The sequence below is a fragment of the Centroberyx affinis genome, unplaced genomic scaffold (assembly GCF_046629955.1).
Source record: "Centroberyx affinis isolate AG114_WGS23_722 - 3 ecotype Tasmania unplaced genomic scaffold, CSIRO-AGI_Caff_v1 ptg000792l_1, whole genome shotgun sequence".
NCBI lineage: Eukaryota > Metazoa > Chordata > Actinopteri > Beryciformes > Berycidae > Centroberyx > Centroberyx affinis.
The window spans coordinates 387,501-403,793 of NW_027279398.1; the positions used below are offsets into that span (position 1 = coordinate 387,501).

The window sequence follows — 16,293 nt, forward strand, 5'->3', positions numbered from 1 at the left end:
GTAGGTGTGTGTGCATGTGCAAATACATTCAACTTGGCGCTCATATGGATGTGTTTATGTGCGCTGTCCTTCTGTGTGTGTGTGTGTGTGTGTCCAGATACAGATGTGTGAGTATTTGTGTTTCCACCATTGTGCTGGATTGCTCACTAAAAGCCTTAACCAGCTGTTCAGGTTTTTTCAGAGCAGGGTAATGAGATGAGGCCATGTGGCGGCATTAAAATGGAGGACACACACTTGCACTCACACACACACACACACACACACACACAGAAACAGCAGCCATCATGATATGGAAGGGTCTAGAACAGTGTAGATTACTCTGTCACATCGGGGCATGGTGTTCCCCTGTTGTGTGTGTGTGTGTGTGTATGTGTTGTGTGTGACTGACTTCCCAGTCTTCCCGTAATGTTGCTCAGCTGAATGGAGTGTCTGCAGTAGGGCACGTCCCTGTAACTCACACATTTCTTACAGAAGCCACTTTACACACTGAACCCATTATACATCCTGTTAGATGTTCTCAATTAGTCGGTGCACTGAGGTTCAGCATGAGAACAACATCCCGCAGTAATGAGTTCTGGCTCTGAAATGCTAATGCCCTGGTTGGTAATATGACTCCTATTCCCTGCTGTGCTAATCATTCATCTATACATGTGTGGTGTAATTAAATCCATCTCGGATGTGCATCAGTGAAGTCCGCCCTCTATGTGAAAGCTATTCAGTATATTTGTTCAGGTTCATTATATATGTTGACTTGGGTTAACAGTAATTCTTAGGGTTTATTTTTATTAGTTTGATATGAGTGGGATTAAGGATTATTTAGATATCACCGGGCAAGTTGTGAATCACAGAAGAGTGTACAATATTTACTAATTCCTAGCTTCTAGGTTGCCCCTGTCGTTTACATTAGTCCAGTTTGTTTCTGCACACAGTCAGGGTAGTTGGAGATATCAGCGCTCGTTTTCCTCCCGCCATTCATTCTGCACAGGATGACAAACAGCTTCCACAGACTTTCAAATTTGCCTGAGCTAGATAATCCATCACAGTAAACATGAATCCATCCAAAACATGTCACCTTGCAAACTTTATTGTCACATCAACGAAAAACAAGTAAATATTAAGAATCTACTTGCATACAGCATGCATTGCAAAATGACTGGGGAAATGTAAATTATATGCAGGCAGAAGTAAATGGGCTGTAACTCTAAATGACACCCATATTCTCCTTTAAATGCTTTGCACTTGTCTAACCTTTCTGGCACCGTTTGTGACCCACCCAGTCTAGTACTCCAAGGAGGTTCAAACAAATGCTATGAAATATTTCCAAAATACGATTTGACCCAGACTTGATATGCCTTTCTAAGAAAATACCCTAGCACGTACCAGCCGGTTTTCTTAGGTGGCACTCTCAATCTCAAATTCGGTGATGCGCTGGGGGCTAAAAGGGAGCGCAAAAAGGAAGCAATGCATTAAATGAGAGATTTACAGAGCGCTTATCTCCATCAGCCAGCCGCCCGTGTCTCCCACACCGCCAACAATACTACCAACACCACATATACACACACATGCATACACTCATCCATAATAATAATAATAATAATAATAATAGTGATACATTTTATTTTCTATTGCTTGAAGATAGACACTATATGAAAAAGTATGACCAGAAATCAAAACAGTATACAAATACATAGCGTGGGAAAACTACACCAAAACCAACTATACTATCAGCACAGCCTTTTTATTATTATAATTATTGTTGTTGTTGTTGTTGTTATATCCTAGATGAGCTGCTGTGCTATGACATGTAAAGGAATGAGGTTGATAATGGCAGAAGAACAGAAGTTTGACTTGGGAGACGGGATAGTGGAGGGAGAAGAGAGACTAGGCAAGAAGTAAGCAGGTTACACAACCCAGCGGACAGAAATAGACGTCGATCCGGTCGTCTGGTCGGTCGGTGGGTTAGTTGAGGACTGCAGTGACTGAGCACATCTGGAGCCGGTCGGAGAGAGGATATAAGACCAGACAAGGCCGAGGAAATTGGATGGAATCCAAAAAGAAGAGGAAAGGAACAGATTGAGCAAGAGAACAGATAAACACGCTATTTTTTATTTTAAAAATCTAACATTTCTATGTTATTCAATAGAAAACATTGTACATCATTAGGAAAAGTAGCATGGCATTGACTGCATATACTGTAGATTTCAACCAATGACATCAGGAGATCAGAATTTAACAATAACTATATATTTAGGTAAATGCTTACTTAGTGCACATTGGCTTCAATCCCCCTGCCTGTCATAATAATTCAGGCTCCACCCACGCTCCATCCCACTAAGCTCCCACTAAATCAGAGCAGTGTACAAGGCGGCCTAAGTGCTCCTGTCTTGTTTTTCTGCCTAAATGTGACATAACGTAAACTGTCGCAATCGATCGACTGAGTCACGCGTCTGACAACAGGCCAATAGCACAGAGACCCATAAAACCTAATACTGCTGATGGAAACCTTGGAGAAAGCAGCGGCGGAGAGATGCTTTGCTTGTACGACCGCAGCGCAGAGCCATTTAGCCGGCAAATGGCTTGAGCACGAAGTGATAGACGAAGGCGGTCAGTGTGAACGGGATACAAGAAGTGGCAAGCCAGCCTCTCAGCCCCGAGCAATTTGATTGAAATCCACTCCGTCACTCCAGCCAAGCCATCACATCCAAACATATTGGAAATGACATTACACAGAAGCCTTTCTTTTGGGAAACCAGGACTATTATTCAAGATTCCAGATTTAATTTATTGGGTCTCTGTAGAGAAATTTGTCTTGGAGCGTAAAGAAAGCTGCTGTCGTTGCATTACATTGCACACTACATTGAGTGACATATTAGACACATGGACACATGTAACACATACACCACATTAAACTGCATCCTAACCCTTATAACAAGTAGGGCCTGCCACATTTTATACAATTCCCAACACCAGACCAGAAAGAAAGTCACAATGGTACATATTGCACAGTTCAACAGCCTACCATTGTGACCAAGAGTCAACTCCTGCTATTTAGGCCTGTTGTTCAGTAACTTTTATATCTGTTAAATCTACAGTATGGTAATCTGTACCTTCTACCCGATGGCATAAACTCGTAGTCTTTATGAAGAACGTGATTAGGGTCAGCTGCATTTTTTGAGCCTGTCTAACCACTGTGTCCTCAAACATGCCCTGCAGAGAAGATGGGTGCCGAACACCCATCATTTTTCCTGCTCTGCTGATGAGGTTCACAATTTGAGATTTTCATTTTACTGACAGATTACCAAATCATATTAGGATACCATAGCAAAGAATAGATTCAGCTGATGCCATTTGATTTTAATGCCATTTATTAAGACCTTTACGAGTATTTTGAAGTCTGTACTTTTGCTTGAGTCATTTTCTAGACAGCCGGTCTTACTCTACATTGTCATTCAGGCTTTAACTTGTTCCAAACAGCTTAAACTAGGAAGACAACGCTGCATAGAAAACATTGATGTGATCATGTAAAGAGAAATTAATTTTCATCTCAGTAAAATCCTTATGACCTTTTCATCAAAGTCGGCTCATTTCACTGAAACTGTACTTTTCAAGCCGTCTGTATGACAACTGAAGTCGCGTTGCTGCTGCTTGAGTAAATTACTTAAGTAAAAAGGTTACGTAATCATCCTCCATAAAGGTTGTGCAAGCCTCTTCTACTAAAGTAGAAATGGTTGAATGGCCGGATCTATTACATTGGCTCTTACAAGCAGCAGGCGCTCTAAACAAAGGCGCTCTTGACCGATGCTCTCTGTTTGAGCGGCCTGCTATCTGAAGGAGATCGTGAATGTGAATAGGAGAAACTACAGCCATCTTTCACTCGTGCCCCATCTGCAGCCATTGTGCGACTCTATAGCATGTGCCTCAATGGTGCACGAGTCTAATTCTGAATGACGTTTAACATTGATTCTAATTGAGTCAGTTTTATTGTCAGATTTCATGTAACACCTCATTTGTAGGATCTATTCTAATCCGCTAATCTGGAGCATATCGAGATGGTGCCGTGATCTAATTGCATGCCGTACTCACTGGCATCACACATGCACTCACATACTCACACGTACACACACGTACACACACACACACACACACACAGACACACACACACACACATGCACACACACACACACCTGAGCCCTTGTTCTTCCAGCTGTGAGACAGAGGTCAGTAATCCCAGGATGCCCTGTAGCTGGTGGGAGAGAGAGAGAGCGCACTGAATTATGCAAAGAGGAGTATAGCTTGACATTGAAACTTTGAAGACATTAAAAATCATCAAAACTGGAGTTCTGAAGTTTTCAGAAGCAGCGATATGACACACATGCTACTGCATAAAGCTACTGATTTGTAGGAATTCATTATGGGTGTTGTATGCATGAAATAATACTGCATCGATCAAAGGAGACACAGGAGAAGCTACAGTGAAAGAAGCATTAACTTTACTAATGAATCAAGAAAATAGGTTCAGAGGAAAGAAAGAAAGAAAGAAAGAAAGAAAGAAAGAAAGAAAAAGAAGTATAGAAAGCTGAATTGGGCTTGGTGACAGGGAGACATGAAGCTTATAAGTGCTTTTCCTGCAGCGATGCTTTCTCAGCAGCAGTGACGTAATGCACTCACACTGAGGTAGTGCTCCTGGAAATTAAGTGTGTGTGTGTGTGTGTGTGTGTGTGTGTGTGTGTGTGTGGTTGGATGTGTCTGTACCAAACCCATGCAAGGGTAGACAAGGACAAATGAGCATTATGAATCAGGACACGGACAGATAATTTTCTCAGTGTAGAGAGAGGTGGATGGAACAGAGAGGACATGAGGACATTTATTCCAAAATGAGATATTCACTTTTTGAAACCTGCAGCACCTACTGTGACAAAAATGACTGCTGGCTCTCAAGGTAAAAACTTGTTATTGAGTATTATTGAAGTTACAAACCCTCTTGAGCCCCTTACTTGCAGTATAGTAACATTTCCGATGAGGTAATCATCTGTGTTTTTCAAATGTTGACCAATGGCCATCAGGTATTATTTTTCAATGGATACATAGCATTTTGGAATAAAACCCTTCACATGTTCATCATCAAGATTCTGCTAGGATCCTTCCAGTATAAACTGGAATATTGTGTGCACATGAAAGCTCTGGCAGGGTCAGACAACATTCATCAAGTTGAATAGGCTATTGAGCCATGGACTTGATGGGGAAAGAATGAATGATGAATGAATGGCTCGCAACTCTTGTTGAATGCACCCAACAAATTTATTTAGTTACATAGACAACGTTTCGATCCCAATGGGACCTCCGTCAGGTAAAAGTTAGATACGGCCATGAAATTATCTCTAAAGCTGCTGAATTTGTCTTGAGATGCATTCAGGGCCGATAACAAAAACTTCAGTCTTGTCATTGTTTAACTGCAGAAAGCTCTGAGCCATCCAGTCCTGAACAACAGCTTAGCTCACTGAAGTCATCGGGTTTTACTGACAGATATAGCTGAGTATCATCAGCGTAGAAGTGGAAGGCAATGCCATGCCAGTGGATGGACTGACATATACAGCATAGTGACAATAAAATGGGACCCAGAATTGAGCCTTGAGGTAAATCACATGTAACTAAAGAGGTAGAGAACACTGTCACTAATTTAAGTTTCAGTGCTATGGTGCTGGCAAAAACCTGATTGAAATAATAAAAGAAATGTTGTTTCTTTCCATGAGCGCCAAGAGTTCCTTTGTAAATATTTGGGGACATGGGAATGGCAGAACTTCCAAAAACTTATTATAAGAGATGACAACACATAACCTCAAGTAGGCCACATTTTTATTGATAGCCAACATCATGCTAATGCATTTTATCAAAAACACTTTCATCAGAGCATCATATGCATGATACTAAGTATTAATAATGTTTGTGACAGAGTTGTCAGTTGTTGACAACTGGATGAGGTTAGGATGTATACTATTGCTTGCTGTTTTTCACAAGTACTTGGCTAAGTATCACGTGTATGATGCTCTGATGAAAGCATTTTTGACGAAACTCATTAGCATGGTGTTTATCATCAATAAACATGTGGTAGGAAGTGCCGCCATTTCCATGTGTTTTCACAGAGTTGTTTGAAGTTAGATCAAAAAACTATTTGGTTCTTGTATCCTTGATTCTTTTTGTTTTGTTTTGGTTGTCTTATTTTTTTTTCCAGAGCTTGTGTGGACCAGCGGTACAGCTGTTTCCCACTGAGGACATTTCTAGAAGAGAATAGATGTAAAGATAGAAACAACAGAGAGTGACAAAAGGTTGTTTGTAACTCAAGAGTCAAGAATTCCTCGGGCTTGTTCTACACCGATAAGCTAATGTGCCGTCACTTCAGCAGCCACCAGCACTGGCAGCTCTGGATGTGACAGCTTTGTGGAGTAAAATGTTAGTGACACACAGCAGAGCGCAGTTCAATGGTCTACTTGTTCCACTGGAAAGTTTCTTGCTTGCTTGGTGTCAAGGGAAATGTCATGGATACTTGCCATTTCCCCAGGTTGTGTGTGCGTATGCGTGTGTGAGTGTGCGTGTGTCATGGAAACGGATGTTGTCCCCTTTCATCTTCCCATTTGCTGCTGTTTATCCAGTTTCCTCTCCTGTCACTCCCTCTCTTATGATTAGTTCAGCAAATAAACCTTGATCCTTTTTGTATTCCCTATAGCTCCCAGCAGTCCACTAAACTAGCTAACCTCAGTGGGTGGATAGCCTTTTGTGCAGCTTAGGCTATAAATCAGCTTTTTTGCATTGGCAGCCCCAGGGGAATAGTGCGTAAATTAATATGATGGGATTAACCAGCCAGCCCCCTGTCAGTAAAAATCTCCTAATCTGCAGTTTCTGGAATATCCGTTGCATAACCCTGAACCTCAGTCGTCCACAGATTACGCAATATATTTGGATATTGCACGCTCTGTGTGTATGTGTGTGTGTGTATGTGTGTGTCTGCCCTTACTTAGTGAGAACCGTTGCTGTGGCAGTTTGGTGGGCCTCAGTCTGTTTAGTCTGCACTTTGGATGTGTGGCCCTTCCTTCGTGTCCGCCTGCCTGTTCGTCTCTCTCTCTGTCTTTTTCCCCGTCTTCGCAACTTGCTGTCTCAGCTGCGGACAGTCAGCGGCATCCTTGCTCGCCTTGCACAATCTCCTCTCTTGCTGTGTCATCACCTACCTCAGGACCGCTGCTTCACACTGTGTGCACCGTAACACTACTGTTCCATCTCTCTCTGTCTGTCTGTCTGTCTGTCTGCTGGTCGTTGTCCTCTCTGTCTCACAGCCAAAGTGCTCTCTCCTGTCTGCAGACATCCTCTTTATGTCTCTCTCTGCTATTTGTTGGATGAGCTGTCTGTCAAACATGTGCTTTGTCGGCATTGTAATGTGTCTCCTCTGTCTGTGTTCCAGGTCCCTCCTCCCTTTCTCTGAGCAGTCAATATACCAGCCATCTCAAACCCTTAATTCTTTAATTCTCTGTGTTTTTCTGCATGGACTGTCTTGCTCCTGTGTCTGTCGATCTCTTCACCTTTCTGTCTTTCTCTGCCTCCGTTTCTCTGATTTCTGTCTGTCTGCATTTTGCTCTTTACACATGGTAGAAGCTAATGTGATGGAATTGTCTTGCAGACCTGGGTGAAAATAGCATTTGCAAATAATTATAGATTCAGTTGTTAATCGCAGAAACTTTATACTAAATTCACTTTCAAATTAGGTAATGTAGGATTTTTATCAACCTCCATAGGCAACAAAGGAATTGCAATAACATCGACAGCTGGCACAGCTTACAGTGGATTGTAATCGACACAAATAATAAAGTCAGATTTATATAATAGAGGGGAATAAGCTAGATAATTAGAGCAAAAAGGTAATATATCATGATGCAAAATACTGGAATTATAATAGTGCTTTGTCATTTGTTGTTATTTTGTTGGGGGGGTTGAGAACGAATTAGTATTGATCAACAACCCACAGATATATTATGGTGTTTTTGTGCTATGGGGCAGTAAAAATCTTCCGTAATGCACCTTTAAACTTACTCATTATATTGTTCTATGGGACTAGCTCCACCCATTCTCCAAGCAGGTTAAAACAAACACTGAATTATTTGCGAACGCTGTTTGCCTCAGATCTGTTGTGTTGTGATCTTAACTTTCTCTCCTCCCTTTTCCCCTTTTTCTCTTCTCCCCCCTTCTCTCTCTCTCTCTCTCTGCAGTGCATCAGCCAGCATTAGGCCTCTTCCCTCCTGCCTCTCCCCATGCTTTTGTAGAAATGGCTGTGTTATTGTGGAAGCCTGTGCTAACTCTCTTTCTTTCTCCTCCTTGATTCCTTCCTCCCCTCTCTCCTTGTCTGTCCTCCCTCCTTCCCTCCTCTGCAGTATGGCGGCATTTCTCTTTGTGTGAATCTTACAAATGTCTCACAGAGGTGCTGCAATATTTGTATTCCAGGGAGCTCTGTAACAAAAAGAGCATCAGAGTCGCTGTTCATCTGACCAGCCGTGTGCTATGTGTTTCCTGTCCCCTCCCTCACTCCCCCCCATCTTATGATTCAAAACAAAAGCTTCCCCCGGGGTCAAAGTTGAAAATAGCACAAGATCATTGGTTGAGAGCGATGCTGAGGCCTCAGTGGAAACTGCAAGGTGCAGTGTGAGAAAGAAACATTTGGAGTTCCAGGTGTGTTACTCTCGGCCGATGTGTCATGATGATGATGGCATATATAGAGTCACGCTTCTATATATGAATTTAGCTCGATTACCAATGGACAGACTGCAAGGAAATATAGAATAGTGTCGCTCACTGCAATCTGTTTATTTCCTCTCAGTTTCTCAAACACAAAAATAGCTCAAATGTAGAATACCTCAAAAATTAAAAAGAGCTTAGTGTGATTAACCAAATTCACAACAAAACAATAAAATGAAATCATGAGTGGAAATAAAAAATGCAAGAAAAAAGGCAATGCCCAATAGAAAAAAAAAAAAACACAAGCATGTCATGAGCGATGGGAACAAGCACGCAAATACAAAATTTACAGTAGCTAACATTGTTTTATCAAGTACTGCTGAGACAGTTTGCCTGCAAGTATTGAGATATTGGAAAACACTTTTTGCACTTTTATCAACCTTTTTCTCAAGCCACGGGTACATGAAAAAAAGGATGATGGCCAGCCACGGCTCTTACCACTAAACCCCAATACCATGCAAATAGAAATAGAGCGACAAAGTAACACTGTATGTTTTCTAACTGTGCGTTGTTCTTCCTCTCCACGCTGCAGCGTCTCTGTGCCACGCAGCCTGTGTGGAGGTGGACTCCGACACCGAGGCCGTGGTCGACCGAGGCTTCAAACTGGGCTGCATCTACTGCAAGATGAGGGGCGAGGTGCAAGCCACGGCCTGGGTCGACTGGTGGTTCAAGGCTAAAGACGACGTTGAGTACACCAAGGTGAGTAGCCTGCTGGTACAGACTCCTGAGGGAAGGGTATGGAGCTGAGCATCACAGCAGGCATGTGGCCTTGTTTTAGGATGTTTTCCCTGCAGAGGCTGCTGATGCAAAAATCACCCAGGCTGATAGTGGTGTAAAACCAAGGCTTTCTCACTGCAAAAAATGATAAACTGTCCAGTGATTTTAACTTGTTTCCAGACCTATCAAGCTTATTTTGTGATATTTTTAGTCAGATTGTCTCACTGCACTGTCAGATAATCTTGCTGGTTTCAACAAATTTCAATCTCAAAATCTCAAAATCTTGAAACAAGAAACTTTCTCCAAGACTATTTCACTCTTACCAAGTAAATATCCTGAAACAAGTTACATTATCCTGAAAAAACAGTCAAAGCAGTAAGATGATTTCACTAAAAAAATCTGGATACAAGATAAAACAACTTAACAAGTTTGTCAATTTTTGCAGTGCTGGAAGTCAATCAGCATAAAAACAATCTGGGACTTGATATGCTCTGTTACACCAGTCCGTCTTGCCAATTGACCTGAAATTCAATAACCTAATCCAGTTTTACAAGCAAATGAATGTCGATTTCATTCATTGAAGCCAATTTAGTCCCTGACAGTCCAGATACAGCGATGGACGAAATCAGTGTGAACCCCAAACACATCAATCACAACAGGTTTACCATACGTTTAGCAGCCACTTTGTACACTGCTGAAAGGAAAGGTATTCCCGGAGTGAAACGGCTGCAATGCATTTATCATGAGAGAGCGGAGTCATGCATTTTTCATGACGGGCTCTTTTCCTCTGTGTCAGCTGGAACACACTGGCTTGCCTAAGAAGTCCTCACCCAGCAAAGCAAAGAGGCCATTATATACTTATAGCAGGAGAAATCCCATTAGTGTTCGGTTGCCAGATACATTCTGTATCCGGTAATTTACCAGGAAGTGCAGTGGTCAGGCTTTAACCAATGATGAGTCCATCAGGAAGAAGCAGTGGTGGGGGCGATCCGGTGATCAGGTGCCTGATTTATTATGTGGAAACTGAAATGTACTTTGAAGGTTTGAATATTCAAATCAACGCTGAATAATCTGTTTGTCCGACACCTACCTGCCCTGGTGTGAAATATGCTGAGAAATATGCTGCCTAAAAACAAAAACAGAAACAGAGAAAAACAAATAAATAAGACTACAAGCCAAAGACTATTAATCAGATGCAAAAAGTAAAAGACAAAATGCAGCAGCTGAAATTAGTTCTTCACATTGTGGATTCCAAGAAAAATCACGCTGAAACCTAAACCCAAAGACAGGAGCGCAGTGACAGGGATTGAAACCCCGCGCTATTCTCAAAATGTTGATGTGGAAGAGGTCAAAGGTCGCTGAATGAACAGGTGAACAGACAGTTTACAATGTGACCTCAATACCTATTCTTGACGTAACCAAGTGAACAACTGGTAGATGTAACACAATTGTTTGGGTGACTCAGCTAGAAATGTTTGATCCCTAGAATTGAATTTAGCTGGTTGATTCTTTAATATAGGAGAAGTATTTCTATCCTGAGAGAAGGAGAAGGAGGAGGCAAATTCAGTTATGGTGAGACACTGTTTCATATATATTTCTTGAAATCACTCCAAATCAACACGCAGCCATCAGATGCGATCCTTTGAAAAGGATAGACACCACATCATCAGCCCTCACGCTCTTAAACAATACTTGTTCAGTACTCTATGAACCAGTAATATAATAATAATATTAAATTTACATTAATTCACCCCTTAATTCATGCAAAATCCTCTTAAAATGAAGAATTAAGGGAGCTATTAATGGAGGAGAGACCCCTTCATTTTTGACTCCTTACTTTCTAATATAACATAAAATTCAGGGAGACAGGCACTTTCCATTAATAACTCATAACCCTGTAAATCATGAACAAAAGGCATAAAAAAAATCCCTTCATTTCTAGTGTCTCCATGAATCAACCCATGAATAAATCCCTTAAAAACCCATGATACTAACCCTTACGTTTTTTAAAGCTATGTTATTTTTAATGGATAATTAATGTTTATGTAATGAGAAATTAGGGACATTTCAGGGATAAAATTAAGGGGTTTGGTTTTTCTTAGTGGTAGGTAACAATAAGTGATAATTTGGACCAAAGGATTGTGTTTGATGTGTTTGGTTCCTTTTCATGGCAGTTCTGCTCTATTAGAAGACAGAGAGAGACACAGATAGACATACGTTGTTTCAGTTCATGGTCCCATATTCAGTTTTCATAATTTTGTTTTTCAAAAATATTATGTCTTAGGATGATAATAATGTTCTTCATGATGTTTTGCAAATAAATGTGGTTTAGTTAAAGGATATTTACTGAATGAATTTGAAGACCAAGTGTTCATGGGCAGAACAGTCTGAAATGCTTGTAGAAAAGGATGGATTTTTAATCACTGAAACAAAATCAAATTTTAATCACAGAGGATTAGGCTACTTTAACCTCATTTTTGACATTGCGACTATATGGTATTATGAACCATTTTGATTATTGTATATAAAATCATTGCAGAGTGTTTCACCTATATTCATAGTCTTGGGTTTTCAAAGTAATTATATTGTTTATTACAGTATGTACAGAATAGGTCAAATACTTTATCAGTACATTTATGCACCCAAACCCTTGTATTGCTGTCAGGTCTGTACACTGTCAGATCCCTTCGCCTAACACTCAGTCTCTATTTCCCATTTAACAAATCCCATAATTCTCTCCCAGATATACACCTATGAAAATCAGAAGTGGAAGGTCTTGGACTGGCGTTTCCAAGGCCGTCTGTACTGGAACGGCAGCAAGAACACCGCAGACCTGCTGGACGGCTCCATCTACATCGTGAATATGACTTACAACGACACGGGAATCTACAATTGCTCCTTCTACCGCAAGCTCACTTTCTCCAACTCAAACTTTGAGTTTGAATCCCACATCATCAAGAACATCACCATCAACGTGGTGCCAGGAAGTAAGGAGAGAGGGGCGGGGCGTTCGGTGTTTGGGCGGGGAAAAAAAAATAAGAAAAAAATATTGAAAAGGAGTGTAAAATAAGTTTTGTGGATACTGTAGATGATACAACCGCCATAGCATGGTTGAGAAGAATGCCCCATACTATGTTTTATATACTTATTGTCAGTTTTCTTAAAAGAAAAATCCACCCTAAAACACTTTATCACTGTTAAAAAACAATTATTGGTGATGTACTTCGCATTTCTGGGCCCATTTTGTTGTTTGGTGGTGTGTTTTTTTCAATTCCCACGGATAACTGGCCAAACGTTGACGACCTGACATCACGTTGAGATAGCTGAAACAGCTACTAATGGAGTTTGATAGCAGAAGCCTTAAAAACATCAACAGTAAATGTCAGGTTTTGGTGTCAGTCCCTCAGAATTAAAGAGCAAGGGCTTCTTTCTAGAGCTGCCATTTTGCACCGACGTTCAACAATCAAACAGAGAGAAATCCATCATAGAAGAGGCAGAGAGACAAATTTCTCCACTGACAGTAGCCTCAATAGACCAGAATGCAATGCAGCCACAAGACATGTTGTGTTTTGCGGAAGGGGTGCGAGGCATTCTGGGAAACGTAGTTAATCACCAACAGAAGTAGAAGTAGAGTAAATAACAACGCTACATCACTAACTAACATCACACACTGATGATATCTAACAGTGTAACAGTATCTGAGGGAGGATTTTTCCTTTAAGAGGTGAGGACAGTGTTCTCATATACACAGTAACTGATTATGTTATGTGTCTGTGTTAGTTAAACACTGTCTTCACTGTGTCTTGTGAAAAGTCCCAGACCAAACAAAAGGAAGAATTCAGCCACGCTTGTTGAACTAGTATGAAAGGAACTTTAATTACAAAACCAGCGGGCTTCAGCTATCATCAAACTCAAAATGGGTTGTGCATTTAATTCAATTTTGTTCACCAAGTGGACCTGAAATTTTGCTTTTTGTTTTTGTAGAGCTGCGATGATGCAGCAGATTTTGTTTTCTTCTTAAAACCTCCAGATCCAAAGACAGACCATAAATATCCAAGAGGTAAACTGTTTGTAGGAATATTTGTTTTGCCCAAATGTGTCATTTATGTGTCATAATATAACAGTAACACATTTGTATAACAACTTAAAGTTACAAAGTGCTGTAAAAGAAAATATTCACAGTCACTTGTGATAAAGCAAAGATTTGCACTGCTCGCTCCTTTAGGATCCACAGCTCAACCTAACATACAGACAACATGTTATCTAAACAGAAACATCAAAACCAAGGACACCGTTACGACAGGCGCACAAAGAGGCGTGTCCACAACAAAGCGCCGATGTTCATCATGTGACGTGTCGACGCGCCCGGCTGTCGATGGATGTTTCCTCGCGGCTCTGTCACACCTGCTGTCACAGCTGACATTCATTCTGCACTTCCCCCCTTCCAGTGACTCATCGCTCTTACCGTCACGGCATGTAGAGCCACCGCGATGGAGGAGAGAGGCTCTCCTGACAGACAGTTTTAATTACCATTAGGGCAGCGCTTTATTGGGACAGTCCAACGTTGATACTCAAACTACCAGGTGACAAAAAGTAGATGTTGGACAAAGTGTCACTTGTCTATTTGCTGCATCTCTACAGACCATGTAACCCTAAAAATACCCGTGACCTCATTTTTAACCCAAACCTCAACTCTAATATTAACTCTAACCCAGGCACTGAATATCTATAGACTACTTTCCACACTGTTGTAATTGTCACCTGAAGCTCAGCAGGCTTTGTAGTGACACGTTATTATCACTTGATAATAATTTTACATTTTACGTTTAAATGGTTTTAGACGTCTAGCTAAAATGAGGCTACATAGGGTTTAAAAGTGAACGTTTAGTAACATCGACATCTTAGATTGACTTGGACTTCTCTGGTGCATATTTTTGACATTTACAGCTGTTTATGCATTGTTTAAAATATGTAATAATGTATTTACTGCTTGGTCTAAAACTGGGCTATGCATAGCCAAAAAAGTTCCTGGTCTATATGAGAGCTAAAGCAAGGACGCAATGTTGAAAAAGTTGAGTATCAAGATTGGATCGTCCGAATAAAGTGTGTCTTTAGTATTTATTTACGTGTCAAACTCATTTAGTCAGGGTCGCTCAGTATTCTTTTCTTACAGCTGGCGGATGTGTGTTTAAGTCAGCACAGAGGCGTCCCCCAGGGCTCGATGCTCGGGCCTCTGAATATTCATCAAATGTAGCAGGCAGACCGACCTGCGGGTGTTTCTCCACTGCCGAGCTCTGGCATTAGCGGCAACCTTGAACCAGCGGGACGTTGGCAGCAGAACACTGAACCCTTGTGGACGATCGGAGGCGTTCGCTGCGCCTGGAAGCAGGAAATCAGTCATGAATTATGACTCAAATCGGTCTTAAAATTTATGACCCGGGCGGCCTTCAGCCTTTTCGTCACACAAATCAAATCCAGCCCCCTTTCCCACCCCATACACAGACACACACCTTATCTCTCTTTTTCTCTCTCTCTCTCTCTGTCCAGCCACCAGGGGAATGGCATCCATCTTGTCGGAGGTGATGATGTACGTCACCATCATCGGGCTGCAGTTCTGGTTGGTGGTTGAGATGGTTTACTGCTACAGGAAGATCGCAGCGGCGGGCGAGGAAGCCTTGAGAGAGAGCGCGTAAGTGACACTTAACACACACAAACACGCGCACACACACACACACATACACACCACACCACACCCTCACCCAGGCACAATCATAGACACATATACACAAAAGCACACATACACACACAAATGCACGTAGACATAGAAACACAGTATCTAGGCACACTCACAGGCATGTGCACATATACAAGTGTACATACTCACAAATACACACACACACACACACACACACACACTCAGACTCACATCTTCTCCGTGCCAGTCCCGTTCATTTCCAGGTCCCACTGGGCCGTCCAAATGTCCTGATTTTCCTGCTTCCTGCAGCATTCTTGGACGAGACACAATCTGTTTCAATCCGCTCAAAATCCTGCTCAAAATAACACAAATTTCCCTTTTTCCCTCGCTGAACTGATTTCTCGTTCTGCTTCTCTCTCTTCTCCTGTCTACCTGTCTTCCCCCCTCTCTCCCTCAGGGCGGAGTATTTAGCTATAGCATCGGAGAGTAAAGATAATTGTGCAGGTGTGCAAGTGGCAGAATAGCACTGGTAGGTCTGGATTCTCACTGAAGTCCTTTTCTGAATTCAGTTTCTATTTTTCTGTGCTTTCCTCTGTTCAATCTTTATTTTTCTTGTTGCAAAGTCTTGACATTTACTCCTTTGTTACAGACAGGCTCTTATATTATTTGTTTGTACCCGTTTTATTCTCATTGCTTTTACGGTTATCACAACTTCTTTTTTTCTGTTCATTTTCCCTCACAGTTTTCTATTTTTTGTATTTTCTTTCAGAACAAGGAAGGACTCTAAGAGGCTTCCTTGAGAGGAGTCTCACATCTTCTTCCTCCTCCCACCGTCGCTCACCGGCCACCATCCTCTCCCAATGCCGGAAAACTACGACAGTGAAGAAGAGGAACTTCTTCTCAAAGGTTTTATAAAGACTTTCTGCAAAAGGATGGAAAGGACTTAACTGTTTTTCATTCTGAAGTACAGAATGGGCGCATCAGGTTGTGGTTCAACGAGAGAGAGAGAGAGAGAGAGAGAGAGAGAGAGAGAGAGATGTATATGTATATAGGTGTGTAATTATGCAAAGATAATCTTCATTATGAACACTTATAGAGTACAATAT

The 16,293-nt window shown here is 41.4% G+C and overlaps 1 protein-coding gene across 1 annotated transcript in view; it reads left to right on the forward strand.

Annotated features, from left to right (window-relative positions):
* scn1ba (sodium channel, voltage-gated, type I, beta a) overlaps positions 1–16,063 on the forward strand; it is a 16,308-nt gene extending 245 nt beyond the window's left edge. Inside the window, exons 2-6 of the mRNA XM_071520327.1 lie at positions 9,308–9,474; positions 12,236–12,479; positions 15,040–15,181; positions 15,645–15,716; positions 15,957–16,063. Coding sequence (XP_071376428.1) covers positions 9,308–9,474; positions 12,236–12,479; positions 15,040–15,181; positions 15,645–15,711 — 620 coding nt within the window. The 3' untranslated portion in view covers positions 15,712–15,716; positions 15,957–16,063. The remainder of the gene's footprint in view (positions 1–9,307; positions 9,475–12,235; positions 12,480–15,039; positions 15,182–15,644; positions 15,717–15,956) is intronic.
* Positions 16,064–16,293: the final 230 nt, after the last annotated feature.